Genomic DNA, 19,937 nt, shown 5'->3' with positions numbered 1-19,937 from the left:
CTGGATAAAAAAATTTTTTTGGGCTGTTTTCTGGAGAATTGTCTCTCTCACTTTTTAAGAGTTGCCTTAGGCCCCAATTAAATTTTTAGTAAATTAATTAGAGTATATTATATATTATATTATATTATATTTTATTGTATTGTATTATATTATATTATATTATATTATATTATATTATATTATATTATATTATATTATTAATTATGTATTCATATTTAATATATATTTTATATTATAAAATATAATTATATATTATTCTATTCTATTCTATTCTATTCTATTCTATTATATTATATTTCCTATACTAAAGTACAGTATCATCCCTTGAGGCTGAAATTCCAGGGTTTGTAGCTGCTGTGTCAAATAAAAACAGCCTGGAAGTCCCTGGATCCTTACAGACCCCATGGCAGCAGATGTCTCCTGTTCTGGGAGTTAAAACTGACACCTGGTGGTGGCCAGGGACACTCAGGGCTCATTCTGGGAATTGCACATTTCAGATAAATCGATTTGCAATAGAAAGAGGCCACGAAAACTCCAAGGTGTGCTGAGTCCCAGCTGCCGGGGCTGTAGGAGTGGGAAGTGGACTCTTACCCCTGTGGGTTTGTGTTTGGTGCCGTGGAACTGACTGGAGTTTGTTGGAAAGGAGGCCTTGAACACATGCCTGGAGCTGATGTTCTTGGATAATACTGGATTCACGTTGCAGGGACAGTGGGAACTTCCATAAATATTTCAGATAATGAAATTGAAGCTGTGCAAAGATTGCTGTACTGATTATGATACACATTGTTCCAACAATTAACACTTGCTCCATTTTAATTTCCCTCCTGACAAGCTGCCACTCCCGCCCTGTTCACACTGGACTTTCTTTGTGATGTGGATTTTAGTGTAAGATTGTGGTGGTGTTCACAGGGGTCCCAGGATGAGGGAAGAGATGAGAATGTGGCTCCATGTTTCAGAAGGCTGATTTATTATTTTATGATATATATTATATTAAAAGAAAATTATATACTAAAAGAATAGAAGAAAGGATTTCATCAGAAGGCTTGAAAAGAATAGAAAGGAATGATAATAAAATCTTGTGACTGCTGAGTCCCAACACAGCTGGACCTGTGATTGGTCATCAAGTAGAAACAACTCACAAGGACCAATCCCAGATGCACCTGTTGCATTCCACAGCAGCAGATAACCCTTGTTTTTCTTTTCCTCTGAGGCTTCTCAGGAAAAAAAATCCTAGCAAAGGATTTTTCAGAAAATATGTCTGTGACATAAGATGACCCACAATTATTGATAAGTGCTGAAGGTCCCAGGGAGCTGCTCCACCCCCAGACTGGAGTTTGATAGCAAACAAATAAACCAGTTTGGTGTCAGCCCCTCTCCAGGGCGTGCAGAGCCCCCAGGCCCCAGCCAGGGAGGGAGCCCCGTGTTTTTTGGGATGTAGTTCTTGGAGAAAGCATCCTAACCTGTGTTACTTCTGACTTATAGGGTATCTTTGTTACTAGGGTTCAGCCTGACGGCCCCGCCTCCAGCCTGCTCCAGCCCGGAGACAAAATCCTCCAGGTAGGGATCTGGGGGTGCTGGGCTCAGAGCTCAGCCTGGGAGCACACAGGGTGCGTTTGCAGCAGGGCTGAGCTGCTGTGGCATTTTGGGGACTTCAGTGTTGATTTACAGCCGGTGCCCAAAGCACTCTTTGCCCTGGTGGCCACCACCTCCCTGGGCAGCCATTCCAGAACTTTATCACCTTTCTGGAAAAAACTTTTTCCTGATACCCAACCTGTATTTCCCTTGGTGCAGCTGGAGCCTGTGTCAGGACCCTGATCAGCCCCAGCCATTCCCCTTTGTCCCCCTCAGCACCTCATTGCAGATTCTCCAGGCAGATCCTCCCTCTGGAGCCTGTCCCTGTCTGTGCCACCAGCTGGGGCTCGGATCCATCTCCCCCCGGCCTTGGCCCACTGTCCCCACACTCTGCCCCAGGATCTCCCTCTGGATCCCTCCCATCCCACAGGGCAGAACTCTGGAGTTCCATTAATGCCTCATTTTGGCACAGCTGTCGGTGCATTTGGAATCCTCCCTGCCTGGAATTTGGATTCCTCTTTCCCAGAGGAAAGGTATTTTATTGTGTTGAGGCTTTCAGCATGGTCAGAGCCCAGAGCTGTCCCAGAGTCACAGCCTGATTCAGTGGGGATGAAATCACTCCTTGGAGCCGCCAGCCCAGCCCCAAAGCCGTCCCACACAGGACAAGGGCAACGTGTGCTCTGTGTTCATGAGAAACCCTCACGTGTTCATTATTTATTTCAGCCTTGCTTTTAATTGCCAAATAGTCATTTTTTTCCCCCGAAACAAGGCACTGAAGCCTCTCCCATTGTGTTTTCCCTGCTGCAGGCCAACGGACACAGCTTTGTACACCTGGAACACGAGAAGGCTGTGCTCCTACTGAAGAGTTTCCAGAACACAGTAGACTTAGTTATCCAACGTGAGCTTACTGTCTAAATATTTTTTTATAAATAGTAAATATGTCTAGCCAGATCTAATGTTCAAAAGGATTTATACATAGGAAACCAATTTTTTGCCAATTGCTGGACCAATGGCAAACGGTAGTGCCAAATGTATAATACTCTATGTTAGTACCAATCATCGGGAGAAAATATAAGAATTAACTCTATAAATATATTGTTCATGTGGCTCCGTATTAGTTTTACTTGTCAGCCTCTGGCTGTGCATTGGTGCGTTTTTTTAACCAAGTTCCTTCTTAAAAGTCAATTTCATATGATTTCAAAACACAGAAGCACATACAAATCCTTTAGGAATTCTGCTGTCCATCAGAAACACTGCCTCAAAGTTGTATATGCCTTTATAAAGATGAAATATATTAACCTGTACTTCCCATGAAATATTTCTATCATGTCGCATACGAAAGTATAGAGAAGAAAATATTTTCATAAACACCTCAAAGAAAGTATATATTAAATTAAATTTAATAATGTTCATTTATTTTCAATGCAAAGATATTCTATGCCTTATGAAAATACCTGTACATATGCCGTGTGTATAGCTGGCTCCGTAGGGATCAGGAACAATTCACTACACAGGGTGAGAGACTTCTCCAGCTGTAACTCTGGGACCTCGGGACAAGGAGCCCACGTGGGAATGGGACAGCTCCCTCTGGAATGGGTGAACAACTCCCTCTGGAGTGGGATAGCTTGTTCTGGAATGGGATAAATCTATCTGGAGTGGGATAGCTTGTTCTGGAATGGGATAGCTCCTTCTGGAATGGGTGAACAACTCCCTCTGAAATGGGATAGCTCCCTCTGGAATAGGTGAATTCATTCTGGAATGGGATAGCTCATTCTGGAATGGGATAAGTCCCTCTGGAATGGGATAGCTCCCTCTGGAATAGGTGAATTCATTCTGGAATGGGATAGCTCATTCTGGAATGGGATAAGTCCCTCTGGAATGGGATAGCTCCCTCTGGAATAGGTGAATTCATTCTGGAATGGGATAGCTCCTTCTGGATTGGGGTAACTCCCTCTGGAATGGGGCAACTCCCTTTGGAATGGGATAGCTCCTTCTGGAATGGGTGAAATCCTTCTGGAATGGGGTAACACCCTCTGGAGTCGGGTGACTCCTTCTGGAATGGGATATCTCCCTCTGGAATGGGGTGACTCCCTTTGGAATGGGATATCTCCCTGTGGAATGGGATATCTCCCTCTGGAGTGGGGTAACTCCCTCTGGAATGGGTGAACTCTCTCTGGAAGGGGGTGACTCCCTTCAGGACAGGTTAACTCCCTTTGCTTTGGCTCTTCCCTCGATTCCATGTGCACACACTACAGGAGAACACCGAGGACAGGCAGGTTTGGCTCACGGATGGAGGAAGGTTGTGATGGTGGCAGTAAAACTCCTTTTGTTGCTGCTAATTTAACTCGTTAATTTTTCATTTCAGACTCCCCATTGACATTGTTGTGTATTTTCCCCCCTGCTCCAGGCCCTGCTCGGGATATTCCCATGGGTGAGGCTTTCTGGGATCCTGGGCTGGGTCCTGGGAAGGGATGGGCACAGACACATCCCAGGAGCTGCAGGTGACCCCAGACCAGCCCAGCAGGAGCATTCCCAGCACAGGGCCAGGGACAGCCCCTCGTGTCCAGGTCCTGGGGCTGTTCCCAAAGCCCAGACCATGCCCAGCTGCTGCTGCTCAGGGGTGCCAGGGTCCAGCCTGGTTATCCCTGACAGCAAAATGGGAAAACACAGGGAAAGCCCTGCAGGGGATTTCAGGGGATCCCAGTGCCCTGGAGCAATGGCCAGGGGCTGAGGGACAGCTGGCTCTGGGATCACCTGCACCATTCCCACCCAAAATCCCACAGCCCAGGGTGCAGCCACAGCCCACGGGGATGCTCCCCTTCTCCAAGAATTCCCAAACCTTCTCTCTCTGGCTGCGGGACCTGGGCAGCTGCAGGCCCGGGGAAGCCCCCACCCCTGATAATTTGCCATTTTCCCAGTGCCAGCTCACAGTTCCTACCCAGGTGATGGCAAACCAGGGAAGTTCTCAGCCAATTGTTCCCAACAGTAACCATTTAACATCCTCAAATCCGCTTTCATGTTTTCCAAGGTATTTTTTAACACATCCACGTCTGCATGTGTGTTTGGTGGCAGTGCCAGCCCTGGGAGGGGACAGGGGGCTCCACACAGGGAACAGGCAGGACAAGGCTGAGGGTGATGGGGCAGCTGAGAGCAGAGCCAAGGAAATCCAGGAAAAATCTGAGTAGGAAATGTCCAGGAGGTTGGTTTGCTGTTGGTAGTGAGCACTTGGAGTGTAAAGATGTTAAACCCCTTGGTTAAAGCCCTTTCCAGGGCCTGAAGGGGCTCCAGGAGAGCTGGGGAGGGACTTGAGACAAGGCATGCAGGGACAGGACACAGGGAATGGCTCCCACTGCCAGAGGGCAGGGATGGATGGGAGATTGGGAATTGGGAATTGTTCCTGGCAGGGTGGGCAGGGGCTGGAATAGAATTCCCAGAGCAGCTGTGGCTGCCCCTGGATCCCTGGCAGTGCCCAAGGCCAGGCTGGACACTGGGGCTGGAGCACCTGGGACAGTGGGAGGGGTCCCTGCCATGGCAGGGGTGGCACTGGGTGGCTCTGAGGTCCCTTCCCCTCCAGCCCATCCTGGGATACTGGGACCCCTTTGGGATGCTGGGACCCCTTTGGGATGCTGGGACCCCTCTCTGCTGGAGTTCAGCACCGATTACCTGATGCAATCAGAGATGCCTCTGCACAGAGCTCTGGGGGGGATGCAAGGACAGGGAATGCAAACCCAGGGAAATGAACCCCCACAATGGGATCAGCTGAGGGCAGGGCTCAGGGGAGGCCCCGCTCCCAGGGGATCAGGGTGTTTATTCTGTTTATTCCCAGGAGCTGCCCTGGATGAGGGATGTCCTGCTGGGACCCCTGGCCAGGCAGAGCCTGTCCCACAGCAGCAGGGCTGGGGACGGGTCCCCAGATGGCTCAGGGGGTGACAGAGCTGCAGGGTCAGCACCCCCCCTGGCAGGGTTTGGCCACAGACAAACACAGCAAGTCCCACCTCAGAATTTCTTTCCCTGGGGTGGCAGGGCCCTGAGCAGGGTCTGGGGTTTCCCTCTGGGGACATCCCAACCCCACCCCGTCCCCGTGTCCCCGTGTCCCCTGCCCCCGGCTGGGCTGGATGGTGCCCAGAGGTCCCTCCCGTGATTCTGTGACCTGGTGGCGTGTCACAGTTAGAACTCCCAAAGGGAACTGGGGATGCTGTGCCAGCGGGAGCTCCCTGCCCGTGCCCGTCCCTCGCCATCCCTCTGGAAGTGCCCGGCTCCAGGGCTGTCCCTGGCAGGCAGGCCAGGCCCCCGTGCCCACACGGCTTCCTGGGCAGCAGCTTGGGCAGGACACGGATCCAGGGACCCACGGGGAGCTGGCCTGGCCCTGGAGCCACGTGCGGGCACAGCTGTGGTGCCACTGGGGCCGGGCCTGCAGGGCACCACCACCCAACCCCAAATGGCACCGTTTGCAAATCACAGAATTTCAAACCAAAAAGAAAATGAAACCCCAAAAAAAAGCTTTTTGCCAATCCTCTCCCTGGCTGATTCCAGCTGATCTAGTGGAAGTGACTGACTGGCACCAGTCCGGGCACTCCTGGCACTGCCCTGTGTCCCTTGGGTGGCGGTGGCTGTGTCCCCTCCCTCCTCCTCCTCCTCCTCCCTGGGCAGGGCACTCTCATCACTTCGGTTTTCTACCTGTGAGTACTGTATCCAGTTCAGAACCAACAGCTTCCTTTAGTAAAGATTTTACCATTTTATAAAAGACATGTTTAATTATGATGGAGATGGCTGTATTGTAATTAATATTTTGAGATAATTGTGATTTTGAGCTTAAATTATATACAGAAATGGTCATTTTTGTATGTGTTCAAAGATTGCTATATTCCAGATGACTGTACTTTTCAGTTGAATTCCAGTATCCATGTAAATAAAGCTGAATGAGGAAATATTTACTACTTTATTAACATAGATTGTGAATGTACTTCATGTTTTTTGCAGTATAAAGACTTACTGAACTTGAAAGCTGCTTCATTTTATGTGCAAAAAGGTACTTCAAAAATTCTATTTTAAATCTATTGATTGAGTGCAATCAGCTCCTGTCCCCTGGCACACGCAGGTTGTCCCCTCCCCGTGCCCTGGAGGGCCTGGCCCGTGCTGTGGGGCTGCTGCATTTGGCAGCTGCTCTGCAAAGAGGGAGCCCAGGGACTGAACCGATGCTGTGCAGTGCAGCAGAGCCATTTTCGGCTTTGCTGTACCCACCTTTTTCAGTATTTCCAAGAAAAAAGTGTTTTGAATAACATTAAAAAGTCTCTTTATTGTATAAATAATAAAAACGTCACCTTATTGTAAGGCTTTCGGGTGGTTTTTGTTTTTTCCTGGCAGAAAGGACCTTTCAGAGGGTGGGGAAGGGTGGAATGAATCTGGAAAATTGGGCAACTCCCGAACTCCCTGGCTACAGCCAGGGGAGACATCAAATATGGAAAGAGAGTGATGGAAATGGGGAAGAAAACTCAGGTTTGGCATCTGTGGGGGCAAATGTATGGAAAGATAAATGCATGGAAGAAATGGATGAAAGGACAAAATGTATGGAAGGATAAATGCATGGAAGAAATGGATGAAAGGACAAATTGTATGGAAGGATAAATGCATGGAAGAAATGGATGAAAGGACAAAATGTATGGAATGATAAATGCATGGAAGAAATGGATGAAAGGACAAAATGTATGGAATGATAAATGCATGGAGAATGAATGCATGAAGAAACAGATGAAAGGACAAATGCACGAAGGACAAAATGCATGGAAACAAAAGGGGGCAGGGGTGAGGGCAGCAGCAGCTCCATCACCCAAGGAGCTGCAGAAGTGGCCCTGGAGCTCCAGGTGTCCCCTGCTGTCACCACACACAGGCCCTGTCATCTGTTTCCGACAGGACAGATCCTGCCCTTCCCATCCCCACTCCCCTAGGCCTTTCCCAGCCCATTCCCTTTCCCATTTCCCTGCAGCCAGGACCAGGTTCTGCTCCCCTCCTTGGGGACACAGGGAGGTGCAGCTGGGCCTGAGCCCCCTGAGCCATCCCTGCTCCAGCTGGAAGGCAATTCCCACACCTGGGGAGCTGAGGGTGTTTTTATGTTCATCTGGACACGTTCAAAACCTGGGAATTTTAGTGAGGAACTGCAAAAAGTCCTGCAGTGGGACAGAACATCCAGGGCTGTGTCCATGAGACCCTGAGGGGCTGGAGAGTGTCCAGGGCAGGGAATGGAGCCCCAGGAGGGGCTGGAGAATGAAAGGGAAGGGGCTCACCTGGAGCAAAGGAGGCTCAGGGGCCCTTGTGGCTCTGCACAGCTCCTGCCAGGAGGGCACAGCCGGGGGGTCGGGATCTGCTCAGGGAACAGGGACAGGAGCAGAGGGAACGGCCTCAGGGTGGACACCAGCAGCAATTTCCCCATGGAAAGCAGGCTCAGGCCTTGGAGGGTGGTGGAGCCCACCCACAGCACTGCTACCATTAAAGGTATCACCTGCAGGACATTTGGAAGTGTGTCTGAACAAGAGAAGTTCTCCATGTTCCCATCTACAGAGCTGTTACAGCTTGAAGGACCCAAGGCAGACATGCAAGAGGAACGTTTATTGTCTCAGCACAGCACCAGCCCCATTTTCACTCAGGCGAGCCCTGCACACACCTGGGGCATCTCTCACCACCTCACAGCTCAAGCACTCCACCTCACTCACACCAGGGGACAGCAATGAAACAATAGAAAACAGGAATACAAACCCCAGAGTGTTCCCTTCTGCCTTTGCCCCAGTGCTTCAATGGTGACAACTCTCTCCAGAGCCCAGCTCAGCTGCAGGAAGGATTGTGCCTTGCTGAAGGCAGCTTTCCTTGCTGTCCTTTATTACAAACAGTGTAAACAGAGAGGTGTGGGATCCTGAAATCCCTGCTGGAACATGCAGAGGGTGGGGAATGTTTCACAGCTGGGTCCTTAACACTGGGCAGACTCCCAGCCAGGAGCAGGACAAGGATGGAAGCAGTGGAGCCCAGGGGTGCTGGTGGGACAGGGGGTACCTGGCTGCTCCTGTTCTGCTGGAATGTGCAGCTCTGCAGGTATTAGAGCAGTGCAGCTGTGCCCTTGGCCAGGCCAGGCTCAGGTGGGAATGGCCAGGGCTCAGTGGGAATGCAGCTCCAAAGTTATTTCAGCACGGCAGCCGTGCCCTTGGCCAAGCCAGGCTCAGGAGGAATACCCAGGGCTCAGGGCAGTGCCCAGGGCTCAGGGCAGTGCCCAGGGCTCAGGAGCAGTGCCCAGGCTCAGCAGGGGATGCGGCTCCTCAGGTACTCCAGCACAGCAGCCGTGCCCTTGGCCAGCACGGCGGCGCGGGGCGTGCGGAACGGGTTCCCTTCCAGCAGCAGGCTCCTGCAAACAGGGGTGAGTTACTGGGATAAATCTCCTTGTACCCACACACTCAGCCACGGCAGGCACATTTCTGAGGCCTGTGAAATTCCTGGGGAGTCGCCCTTCTGTGCTGCTACAGGAGTTTGGGTTTCTGCTGAGCTTTGAGACAGCTGAGTTTTAATTTATGCTGATAAATCAGTGGGGGTGTAGAACACACCCCACTCCTTCAGCCTCTGCCAGGAGGAGAGAGAAGAGAACTTCTGGAATATAGAAACAGAATTCCAGAGTGGCTCAGGCTGGAAGGGAGCAGTGGGGTCAGCTGGTCCAACCTCCCTGCTCAATGGGAGCTGCACCAGCAGTGTGACTGAGAGCACAGGAAATGTCACCCCCAAGGCTTCACCACGAGCTTCACACAACTCCCAGACCCTCAACATCAGTTCTAAATGATAAAACAACTCCCACAATTCTCTGCAATATTGAGAAATTAGGGAAGAGATTATTGAAGAAACTGCCCTGTTCTACAGGTGGCCAGAGACCCTTTTTGGGCAATCCCAACACCCTTTCAATGGGTGCTTTTGCCTCTGGCAAACACTCCCTGAAGAACTGACAGCAAATGTGTTTATAAGCAGCCCCCTGGCCCCACACACCTGAGGCTCTCACAGTTGCCCAGCTCTGGGGGCACATGCAGAAGGTCATTGTTCTGCAGGTCCAGCGTTCCCAGCTTGTCCAGCCCCTTCAGCTGCACGGGGTCGATGGATCCCACCTGGTTGTTGCTGAGCAGGATGTTCTCCAGGGCTGGCAGGTGATACAGGACACTGGGGAACACCTTAAATCTTCAGGAGGACAAAGGAGGGATAGTCAGAAACAGGGCATTTGGAAGAGGAGCACTTCATGGGAGCTCCAGCTCATTGAAGTGGCTCCTTGTTCTCACACCACAGGAAAACTGTGTCAAACTCAGCCCAGATCTTTTCATTATTGTATTAAAAAAAAAAAGTCTGAAGAGTTTCTCACCTATTATAAGCAAGATTTATTGTGTGCAGTCTTTTCAGTGCCTCCATTTCCTCAGGCAAGGCTGTCAGAAAATTGTTTCTGTTATCAAAGAAAGACAAACAACAAGCAGTAAATTTAGTCAGGGGTTTGCCTGAGAATTCCCAGATCAGCTACACAGTCTGGGGCCGGTCCACTGCCTCACAGCAGGGACCAGAGCATGCCAGGGATTCCCATTTCTGCCAGGAGGACACTCAAAGCCTGTCCTCTAAAGATTCCCAAGTATTCCCAAGCAGCCACCAACTGCACACAGCTGCCTGGAAATTCAGCTCCTCGTTTCCAGAGGAAAGCTTATCAAAGTGCCCAGACCCTGGAGCCAAAGTGAATCACTCCAAAGGTCACTCCAAAGCTCCCCAAAATCAATGGATTGAGCTAATCCTGAGCTAAACGAAGCCAGGAGCATTTCTCAGGAATCAGAGGAGGCAAGGTGACAACGAGGAGCCATCTCCTGCCTCTCTTTCTGGCAGTGCAACAGAATCTGCACCTTCCCTGTCCTAACTCCCAGGAATTTTTGGTGTGGTTTTCTTCTGGGGGGTTGGGGGAGTGTTTTGAAATAGCAACATCTCAGAACCCTTCTCTGAGTGAGGCAGGATCTCTCCTCCAGCACATTTCAGAACTGGTCCATTTCTTTTTGTGTCTTCTTTAAGCAAGGCCCAAATTTAGGCCAGCTCCTATTCTGGCTCTGACAGGGAGAGATTTTGGGAGTGAAGATGATTTCAGTGCTGCCATCCCACTGCAACAGATGGCTGCTCTAGGGAAAGAAGCTGCCAGGCAAGGAAGTGCAACAACACACATCACCAACCTGAGATCCAAATGTGTCAGCTTCTGGAGCAGGCACAGCCCCGAGGAAATGGAGGAGATTTTGTTGAAGGCCAGGCTGACATCACAAACTGAGTCCTTCAGCTCCACAAGCCTGAAGCACAAAAGGAGATGCTCTCACCATGGAAGCTCGTGGTTGCTTTGTAAGTTATTAAAAAACCCTGTTTATTCTACAGATCAAGGACAAGTTGTGCTTTTTTCTGAAGGGATTTTGGGGAGATAATGCAATGTCACCTGTGGGAGCTCTGTTCCTACAGCCTTACATGTGGGGTAAGGCAAAGCCCAAATAATTTATCTACAATTATCAGACTGCATTTTCTCTCACAAACATTGCTACCAAAGCCTCCTCAATAAATGCAGTCAGGAGCTGTTTCAGAGACCATGGCCCAGGTGACATCACTGCCACCTCATGCCCTTGATACGTTTTAACACAGACTTTACCCACCTTCTTCTGCAGCCAAAAAACCTGACCAAAAATTCCTATTTTTTTCCCATCTTTTGTTTCTGCTCTCCTGTTGTGCTGTTACAAACTCTAGTAGCACCTGCTGCTGCTTGCAGGAGGTTATTTATTGTACTAACATGCTTTGGTGTAAAGGTTTTCACAGCTCAAAAAGTTCCCTGTTAAACCCCCCAAACAGAATCTCTGGCTTAGCCCTGAAACAAAAGGCAATTAAATGAGAAAACTCTCCTGTCTCCTGTCTGGATTTGCATGAAATGGAATTCTGTGGCAGCTGCACACTCCCCCACATCCATCCCAGGGAAAATTCAGCAGCCTCTCACACGGTGACACACAGCATGGGATGCACAAGCAGCAGCTCCCAAAATTGAGTCTCTAGAAGCCTTTTTGTCCCTCTGGGATTGCACCTGCCCAAGCTGTCTGTGCCAGAGGCTGTGTTCAGCACCCCTGGGAATAAACTGCCCTCAAAAACCAGTGTGGATGGTCTCTGGGGGCTCCCAGAGACACAGCAGCCTTCCTCCTGACACAGAGGGATCATTGGTTCCCAGCAGTGCCAGGGAAAGCCTTTCCTTGGCTGTGGCTGGCCCTGGCGACTGCACACACTGGGATCTGTGTGCACAAACAGCTCAGGGGACAACAGCACGCTGGAAACCAAGGCAGGAGAGCAAAGCCCAGGTGGGAATGGGCTCCCAGCAGTACCTTGGGGGGATCTCCCTGAGCTGGTTCTTGCTGAAGTTGACGGTGGCCACGGGGTTGGCACCCACGGCATCGAACACGGCCTCGGGGATCTCGGCAGCCTGCTTGTCACTGGGACAGGAGTGACACCAATTAACCACTGCCTGCTAATCAACACAGCACTTTCACCCTCTTCTAGAGAAGAGCAGAACACAGGGAGCAGCTGCAGGAAACCCCCAGCACTGCCCCATGCCCACAATGTCACCAAACAGGATTTTTTTCCACTTCCTAACCCTTCCAGGTCCTTTAAAGGAATAACTGAGCAGCAACTCCCCAGCCATAAGATGTTCTGGGACTTAGTGAAAATCATAAAGAGCTTCAAGGGTACTAAAAGCACCTGCTGGGATTCAGCACTTCAGCAAGTTACTACAGAATATCTGATAATACAAAAAAATAATTCAACCCCCACCATCTAAATCTGCCCATTCCCAAGCACAGGAATTAAAAGGGCAAACGCCCACATGCAGCAGGGTTCATGGACAGCTTGGTGTGCAACGAAGGTGGGGAAAAAACCCACAAGTATAAAATAGGACAGTGTTCTCACAGCTTCAGGAATGAGCAATATTCCCTAATACCTGTAGTCCAATAATTTCAGTGTGGTTATGGCGTGGATGTTGACCTTGGACTGGCTGGGAAGAGTCATGGCTGTCACAGGAGGCTCTTCATTGGGGCCAGGTCCATCATCTGGGGACACCAGAGGGGGGCAGGCACACAGCTGAGCTGCTCTGAGTGCCCCAGGCAGCTGCCACCACCCCCCTCTAATCCTTCAATCATTTCCTAATAAAGGGTTTTTACCATCTTAGATTTGGGGGTTCTTTCAGGGTGAAGGAGGGCAGTGCTGACCTGGACTTTGCCAAGCAGGAGAGGGAGCACTGGAGATGAGATTCTGTGAGGCTCTGCTCCGTGGGGTAGGGGGCTGGAAACTACAAAACCCAGGGAATTCTGACAGGAAATGATGGCCTAGAGCAGCTTTACCCACAGTGGCACATCTGACCACAATTTCAGTTCTAGCATTCATGTTTACAAACCCTCCTCTATGAATTTCCTTCTGGTCACTCCCCACAATCCACATGAAAAAGCTCCTGCAAGCTTGTAATGGGAATTCCCATCCAGCTGAGCAGGGTGAGTCTGGGTTTGTAAAGGACAATCCTCAATTCAGAATGTTTATTATTCAGTATTAGCTAATAGGAGAAGAAACTGAAATATCACACCGAAGTGTTGAGTAAAAGAAATTACTACTGCAAGATAACTGGGAAGAACCTGGATTTAAACAACCACCTTCCCTAAACTTTAATTTACTTTAATTTCTTAGAATATTCTCTTTAAAACGAAGTGGAAAAAAAGCAACATACCTTGGATTTTGCTTCTCAGATATTTCAGCAGTTCCTGGGTGCCTTTCTTTAAAAAAGAAACAAGCCCCAAGTCACCCAGCAGTACTTGTACATCTGGGGGGACGGTGCAGAGGGACAATGCCAGCACACAGGTGGAGCCCACAGCACTCCTGACTAAAAATCCCACTGAAAACCCCACAGCAGCTCGGGAGCTTGCTTAGTTGTCATTTTATTTATTCCAGCTGAAAACTTCTGATCCTGAATCACAGCCTCAGGCTGCACTTCTGTAGCTCCTTATGTGAAGATTTTTGCCACTTCCAAGAGCAAGTAACAAAGTTCCAAGGAGCTTCATTTTCCCTTTAAAAGGCTCCAGCACAATTTGCTGTGGAGAGCACACAGTGCCAGTGAAGCTGACTGCTCACTGTTCTGCTACCTTTTTATGGCCCAGATCATAAACTCTGGGAAAATCGTGGCAGTTTGCATCATTTGCTGTCAAAAATCAGCCCCGAAGATTTCCCTCAGTCCTCTCACAGCAACTCCCAGTGGTCAGACACAGTTGCCACCTGCACAAACCTGAGGGTAGTGAAGTCCAATCTCCTCTGCACTGTTTGTTTTAGGGGAAAGGCAGGTTTGGGGTGTGATTTTAGAGGGTTTTCCAGAACCAGGGACTGACCTAAAGTGCTGGATGTGAATGAACATTTCTCATTGCAGCTGACACAGCCCAGGGGACTGGGTGAACACAGAAGGATAAAGGGAATGTGGATGTTAGAAAGGAGGGAATTGCCACAAGGAAACAGGCAGGGAGAGGGGGACTGTGCTGAGCATGGCAAGGGAAGCCAACACAGAACAAGCTGGGAAGTTGTGAGGGAAAGGTGAAGGTCAAACTGAAATCTCAGTAACAGATGTGTGGGAAGGAAAGCAGAGAGCAGGGTAAAGCTCCAGAGCCAAGTAATGGCAGGGGAGTTAACAAAAACAGAACAGAAATGAACTGGAAATTCATCAAGATCCAGGAATGGGGCTGGAACTGGAATGAGAGGCCTGAGGAAGAGAAGGTGAGCTGGGCAGGGCTGGAGAAGGGAAGAGAAGGATCTGCTGCTCCTCTACACTCACCCCAGTCCTTCATCTCAGTATCCACCTGCTCCAAGCTGTGCCTGGGGAGCCCTAGAGCTCCTCCACCAATTGCTCCTTTAAACCAAGTGGAAAAAATCCAACCAGGCAGAGAAAATTGAGCCACATGAATTTACAGTGTTGGTGATGGATCCAGGCAGCACAAACAGAGCGTGGCCTGAGGGGCTCCTCGTGCCTGGCCTTTGCCCCAGGTGGGAAACACAGCCCAGCAGTGACAATGGCAGCTGAAGCAGCAAACCCTCAGTAATCCAGGAACAGCACAACTCCAGCACTCCTGACTCAGACTGCTTTCCAGGAGCACTTTGGACAAGTGCTCATTAACTCAGGGCACACTGCTCCCTCAGCCAGGCACACCAGGGCTTCCCTCTCCTGACAGATGTTACAGATTTCATTGCCACACAGACTTGTCAGCTCTGCTTATTTTGGGAGCATCCCAGTGCTTTGGGAACGCTGATTTTACAACCCTGGCAAAGGCACAGAAGTAGGAATGTGCAGCACCACTGAGGAGAGGGGCCTGCCAGGGCAAACACCACAGGGAATTGCGCAGCAGGAGTGGTGCCCAGGCTCCTGCTGCCCTAAGGACTCCTTTCCTTGGGATCAACCCACACCCTCCCCTTGCTGCCTCCCTACAAGAGAACAGAGAACTGAATCCTAGAACCTTCATTAAGACAAGACTCAAAGCCCATCCCACTCCACCCTTGCCACGGCAGGGACCCCTCCCACTGTCCCAGGTGCTCCAGCCCCAGTGTCCAGCCTGGCCTTGGGCACTGCCAGGGATCCAGGGGCAGCCACAGCAAAGCTGGGAATTCTATTCCAGGGCCTGCCCACCCTCCCAAGGAACAACTCCTAATTCCCAATCTCCCATCCATCCCTGCCCTCTGGCAGTGGGAGCCATTCCCTGTGTCCTGTCCCTCCATCCCTGTCCAAAGTCTCTCTCCACCTCTCCTGCAGCTCCTCCAGGCCACACTGAGCTCACCCCAAAGCCTCTCCTCTCCAGGTGAACACTCCCAGCTGTCCCAGCCTTTCCTCCCAGCAGAGCTGCTCCATCCCTGGCACCATCCTGGTGCCTCCTCTGGACCCCCTCCAGCAGCTCCAGGTCCCTCCTGTGCAGATGCCCACACACACAGCCAAACCCCAGTGCTCACTTGCAGCAGGTCTCTCCGAATGGTTCTCAAAGGATTTCCCTCCAGGGCCAGGAATTTCAGCTGAGGGAGGTTCCCCAGGGTGTAAGGCAACCTGCAGAGGGAAACAACTGATTGATTCCAAAGCAGCCCCCCAGGGATGGGCACTCCAACCCTCCCAGGGCAGTTCCAGTGTCTGACACCCCTTTCCATTGGGAAATTCCTTCTGTGCCCATCCTGAGCTGCCCTGGCCCAGCCTGGGGCCATTCCCTCTGCTCCTGTCCCTGTTCCCTGGGGCACAGCCCGACCCCCTGGCTGTGCCCTCCTGGCAGGAGCTGTGCAGAGCCACAAGGGCCCCCTGAGCCTCCTTTGCTCCAGGCTGAGCCCCTGCCCAGCTCCCTCAGCCTCTCCCCAGCTCCCTCAGCTGCTCCTCCAAGTCACAGCTAAGTCACAGGCAGAACATTTCACAAGTCCCAGTTTGATCTCAGCAATCCCACAACACACAGAGGGCTCCTTCATTTCCTGACTGAGTCATTCCTCAAGCGCCCTTCCCATGGAAGGAAGGAAGGAGCTGCCAGCACCCAGCCCCAGCCCAGGTGCCACTATTACCTACTGATGTCATTGTTGGCCAGGTCGAGCCTCTCCAGCTTCTGCAGCACCGTGATCTCCTCGGGCACTGCCTTGATCTTGTTGTCCCTGAGCTCCAGCACACACAGGGAGCTCAGCTGCTTCAGATTCTCTGCATTCAGGATTTCTATCTGATTCTCCCCAGCATGTAACTCCTACAGGAACAAAGAGCACCACAACTGTTTCAAATTACTTTATAACTTCTCTCCTAAGTTGTGACATCAGCAGTATGATGATGTGGAGAATATGGATATCTTGACTCCCTTTCATCTGCCTACAAAATACCTGGATATAACCTGATTATGTTAAAAGGAAAAACAGTGTATATGATCCATAGTTACAAAGAAAAAATTATAATGAACAAAGTGAATTTATCCAGAAAAAGTTCCCAGAGATAAAAAAAAAAAAACTGTTGCAGGCAATATTAGATCCAGCTTTCAGTCATTCCTCTCCTGAAGACTTTTTATTTTCCAAATCTGGAAAGTCCTGCAAACTCAAAAGACTGAACAATGAGGGCAGGAAGAGAAGTTGCACGTTAAACAGAGTTCTAAACACAGAGCTGTCATCCGGTTTTGATCACAGCGCCTCACAAAAGCTGGTGTTTAAAGCAACTGTCATTATTTCAAAGTTTACAGCACAGGCATTTCCAGCAGAGCAGCCATTCCAAGCTCACCTTCAGTAACTTGCAGGAGGGAAGCTCTGGCAAGGAGCGCAGTTTGTTTTTCCTCAGGTAAAGCTGCTCCAGGGATGCCATGCTTGCTAATTTAGGAGGGACCGTTTCCAGGTAATTTTTGGTACAATCCAGTTGCCTCAAGCCTGGGGAAGTCAATGTCCAGTGAGAAACAGAGGAGAAGATAAAAATACCTTTCTACAGCAGCACAAATATCCTGGGGTTTAGTTTAAAATAAACACAACATTTTGCCAAGCAGATTCTAGAAGTAATAACTCAGATTTAAAGATCCATTTTAAAACCCTGCACGGTATTGCTGAACATAAGCACAGCACTGGCTGTTTGGCATTTAATAACCCAAAGAAAGTGATTTACTTTTCATGGCACTGAGATCTGCAGGCAGCTCCTTGAGCTGGTTGCAGGCCAGGTTGAGCCTCACCAAGTTCACCAGCAGAGCAAAACTGGTGGGGATGGCTGTGAGCTGGTTGTTGGACACGTCCTGCACATGGAAACAGAGAGAGAGAGCTGAGAGGTGTCTGAAACATCCCAGGAGTGCTGCTACTGCAAAGTTAATTAGTGGCAGAACAGTAAAATTAGATTGCTGACAACTGGCACAAGTGTGAGAGAAGGAACAACTCCCCCAGGACTGACAGATCACCGGGGATTTCAGCTTTCCCAAAATATGTCAAACCAAGAACACACTAAAAACAAACCCCACCATACAGTAACTGACACTACAACAGCCACTGGAATATTTGCCAAGTGCTGCTGCAGAACGCAGGGATTTTAACTAGCAGAGAAACCCTTCCCAAACACAGGAGCAGGTCTGAAGCCGTGCTTTACCAGCTCCTCCAGGCTGAGGAGCTGCCCCAGCCCCTCGGGCAGCTGGCTCAGCTCGTTGTGCTGCACCAGGAGGCTCCTCAGACGCGGCAGCTGCAGCAGCTCCTCGGGAAGGCTCCTCAGTTTGTTGTGGCTGGGGTGGAAACACGGAACACAAAGGGAAAGGAAAAACACTCAGGAGATTTTAGGAATGTAACTGCACACAGAACATTTGTGTGCCACAGCCTGCTGGTCAGGACACTGCCACCTCTAAAGAACAACTGACTATTTGTTCAAGAAGACTTCTAATCCTACTCTGAATTTACAACATTCCAGGTTTTTTGTTTATGTACTTCACACACACAGTGATAGCATAACCTCTCCTTGTGCATAAATTTACAAAATTACCCCAGTAAACAGAAGACTCTGAACCTTCCAGCACAAACAAGATCTACACTGTTATTTACAATGAGCATTATTCATGACTGGAAATGTTTTATCCTCAGAACTGCCAGACTGAAGCAAATAAATGCAAATAAATATTTTGTGTATCATTATTCAGAATATCACTGTTTGCACCTTCCAAGCAATTGTGACTTTGAATATCAGTGAAAACAATTTCTAGAAACCCAAGGCCACCACCAGTTTAGATCCAAAATGGATAATGCAACAAACATATAATTACACTCTACAGTGAGTAATCTGGAATTAAATTTTTGAAAGAAAGGTTGCTATCCTGCAATCTCACTCACACCCGAAAGTTGTCGCAGCATTTCTCATGTTTGATCTGTAACATGGCCTCACCTGACATCGAGTTTCTGGAGATTTTCAAGTTGCCCTAAAGCAGAAGGAAGTGATGTCAGTTGATTGTCATGCACCTGGAAAAGAGAGGTTTTAGGACACAGTTACTAACTTGTACCTCAGAAGGGTTTTTTTTGGGGAAGAATTTCTCCTCAATATCCCATCTGTCCCAGCCCTCTGGTAGTGGGAAGCCGTTCTCCCTTGTTGTGGCACTCCAGGGCCCTGTGAAATGGATACACCAGGGAAATGGAAAACAAATACCCAGGATAGCATTTCCCCATGTCCTACAGGGAAGCACCCACCGTCAGAGCACCAAGGGATCCCTGTACTCACGTCCAGCATGGTGAGGGCAGGCAGCAGCTGCACATCCTCCGAGAGGCTCTGCAGCTTGTTGGAGGCCAGGATCAGCTTGGTCAGGTCCGTCTGCTCCCACCAGCGATCGGCAGCTCCAAAGGACAGGTTCTGCTGGGCTTCCTCCGGTGTGTCCAGGTTGATCCTCCACACGTGCTCAGGCACTGCAGCACAAACACAGCCGTCAGCTGAACCCCCGCAGGTGTCCGTTCCAAGATTTCACAGTCAGAGTGCTTTTTGGGTGTAAAATTATTGAGTGGGTTGGCATGGAAGGGACCTTGATGATCATCTAGTTCCAACCCTTCTGCCTTGGGGGGTGACATATACAGAGATAGATAAATATACGCGGACGCATATGGCCATATACATATGTAAGTACATATGTAGAAACATACATCTATACACAGCTACATATATATATACATGCACACATATATATATAATACACACATCCCAATAGCCACTCTCCAGTCCATTGTGTTCCAGAGACATTTTTGCAGAGATATAAACAGAAACCGATGGAAACATGCCAGAAACAGACACCAGCGAGCAGATGGCGCTCCCCGGGAGCCGCTCCCGCCCCGCCCGCAGCCCGGCGGCTCCCGGGGCTCCCCGGCCGCAGCCCCGGCCCCAGCCCCGGCCGGGCTCACGCACCGTGGGTGAGGCCGCGTCCCGCCAGGTTGAGCTGCCCGCTGCGCCGGGCCAGCCGCAGCAGCCCCTGCGGCACCGGCGGCGGCTCGGCCACCCGCCCGAACCCCGGCCCCGCACCGCCGCCGCCCGCCCGCGCCCGCCGAGCCGCCGCCATCGCCGCCACAGCCCGAGCGGGGCCGGGGCCGGGGCCGGGGCTGGGGCCGGGGCCGGGGCCGCGCGGTGACGGCTCGCTCGCTGCCGGGGCCGGCGCTGGAGCCGCCCTCAGCCGGAGCCGCCCGCCCGCCGCGCAGGCGGGGCCCCGCGGGCGGACCCGGCCCAGCCCCGGCGCCGCCATTTCCCGGCCCGCGGTGCCGAAATGGAGCCCCGGAACGCGGCTGCTCGCGGTGCTGTACACGGACACACGAGGAGCAGCACACGGAACGGCGCTTTCGCATCAGTTTAT

General features: G+C 50.6%; 2 protein-coding genes across 3 annotated transcripts in view; one reads left to right on the top strand and one right to left on the bottom strand.

Moving 5' to 3' along the window:
- LRRC7 (leucine rich repeat containing 7) overlaps positions 1-2,940 on the top strand; it is a 59,763-nt gene extending 56,823 nt beyond the window's left edge. The window contains exons 24-25 of the mRNA XM_058808472.1: positions 1,483-1,557; positions 2,380-2,940. Coding sequence (XP_058664455.1) covers positions 1,483-1,557; positions 2,380-2,487 — 183 coding nt within the window. The 3' untranslated portion in view covers positions 2,488-2,940. The remainder of the gene's footprint in view (positions 1-1,482; positions 1,558-2,379) is intronic.
- Positions 2,941-8,160: 5,220 nt separating this feature from the next.
- LRRC40 (leucine rich repeat containing 40) lies at positions 8,161-19,649 on the bottom strand. 2 transcript variants are annotated; one of them, XR_009274960.1, is made up of 16 exons: positions 19,499-19,649; positions 18,827-19,008; positions 18,497-18,570; positions 17,717-17,846; positions 17,249-17,372; positions 16,877-17,019; positions 16,186-16,358; positions 15,601-15,691; positions 13,349-13,394; positions 12,572-12,680; positions 11,961-12,068; positions 10,788-10,898; positions 9,950-10,027; positions 9,586-9,771; positions 8,614-8,959; positions 8,161-8,485 (listed from the first exon to the last, which is right to left on the bottom strand). XR_009274960.1 is itself a non-coding variant. In XM_058809041.1 (15 exons), exons 1-15 carry the CDS (start codon positions 19,647-19,649, stop codon positions 8,854-8,856), a joined length of 1,812 nt encoding a protein of 603 aa, XP_058665024.1. In that variant the 3' UTR covers positions 8,161-8,853. The 2 variants fall into 2 exon arrangements, 1 of the variants encoding a protein (XP_058665024.1); XM_058809041.1 differs by having other exon boundaries at positions 8,161-8,959.
- Between the last annotated feature and the right edge of the window lie 288 nt (positions 19,650-19,937).

The sequence above is a fragment of the Ammospiza caudacuta genome, chromosome 7, assembly GCF_027887145.1.
Source record: "Ammospiza caudacuta isolate bAmmCau1 chromosome 7, bAmmCau1.pri, whole genome shotgun sequence".
Lineage (NCBI taxonomy): Eukaryota > Metazoa > Chordata > Aves > Passeriformes > Passerellidae > Ammospiza > Ammospiza caudacuta.
The sequence above is the reverse complement of the archived record's forward strand: the minus strand, read 5'-3'. Positions and strand labels throughout refer to the sequence as shown.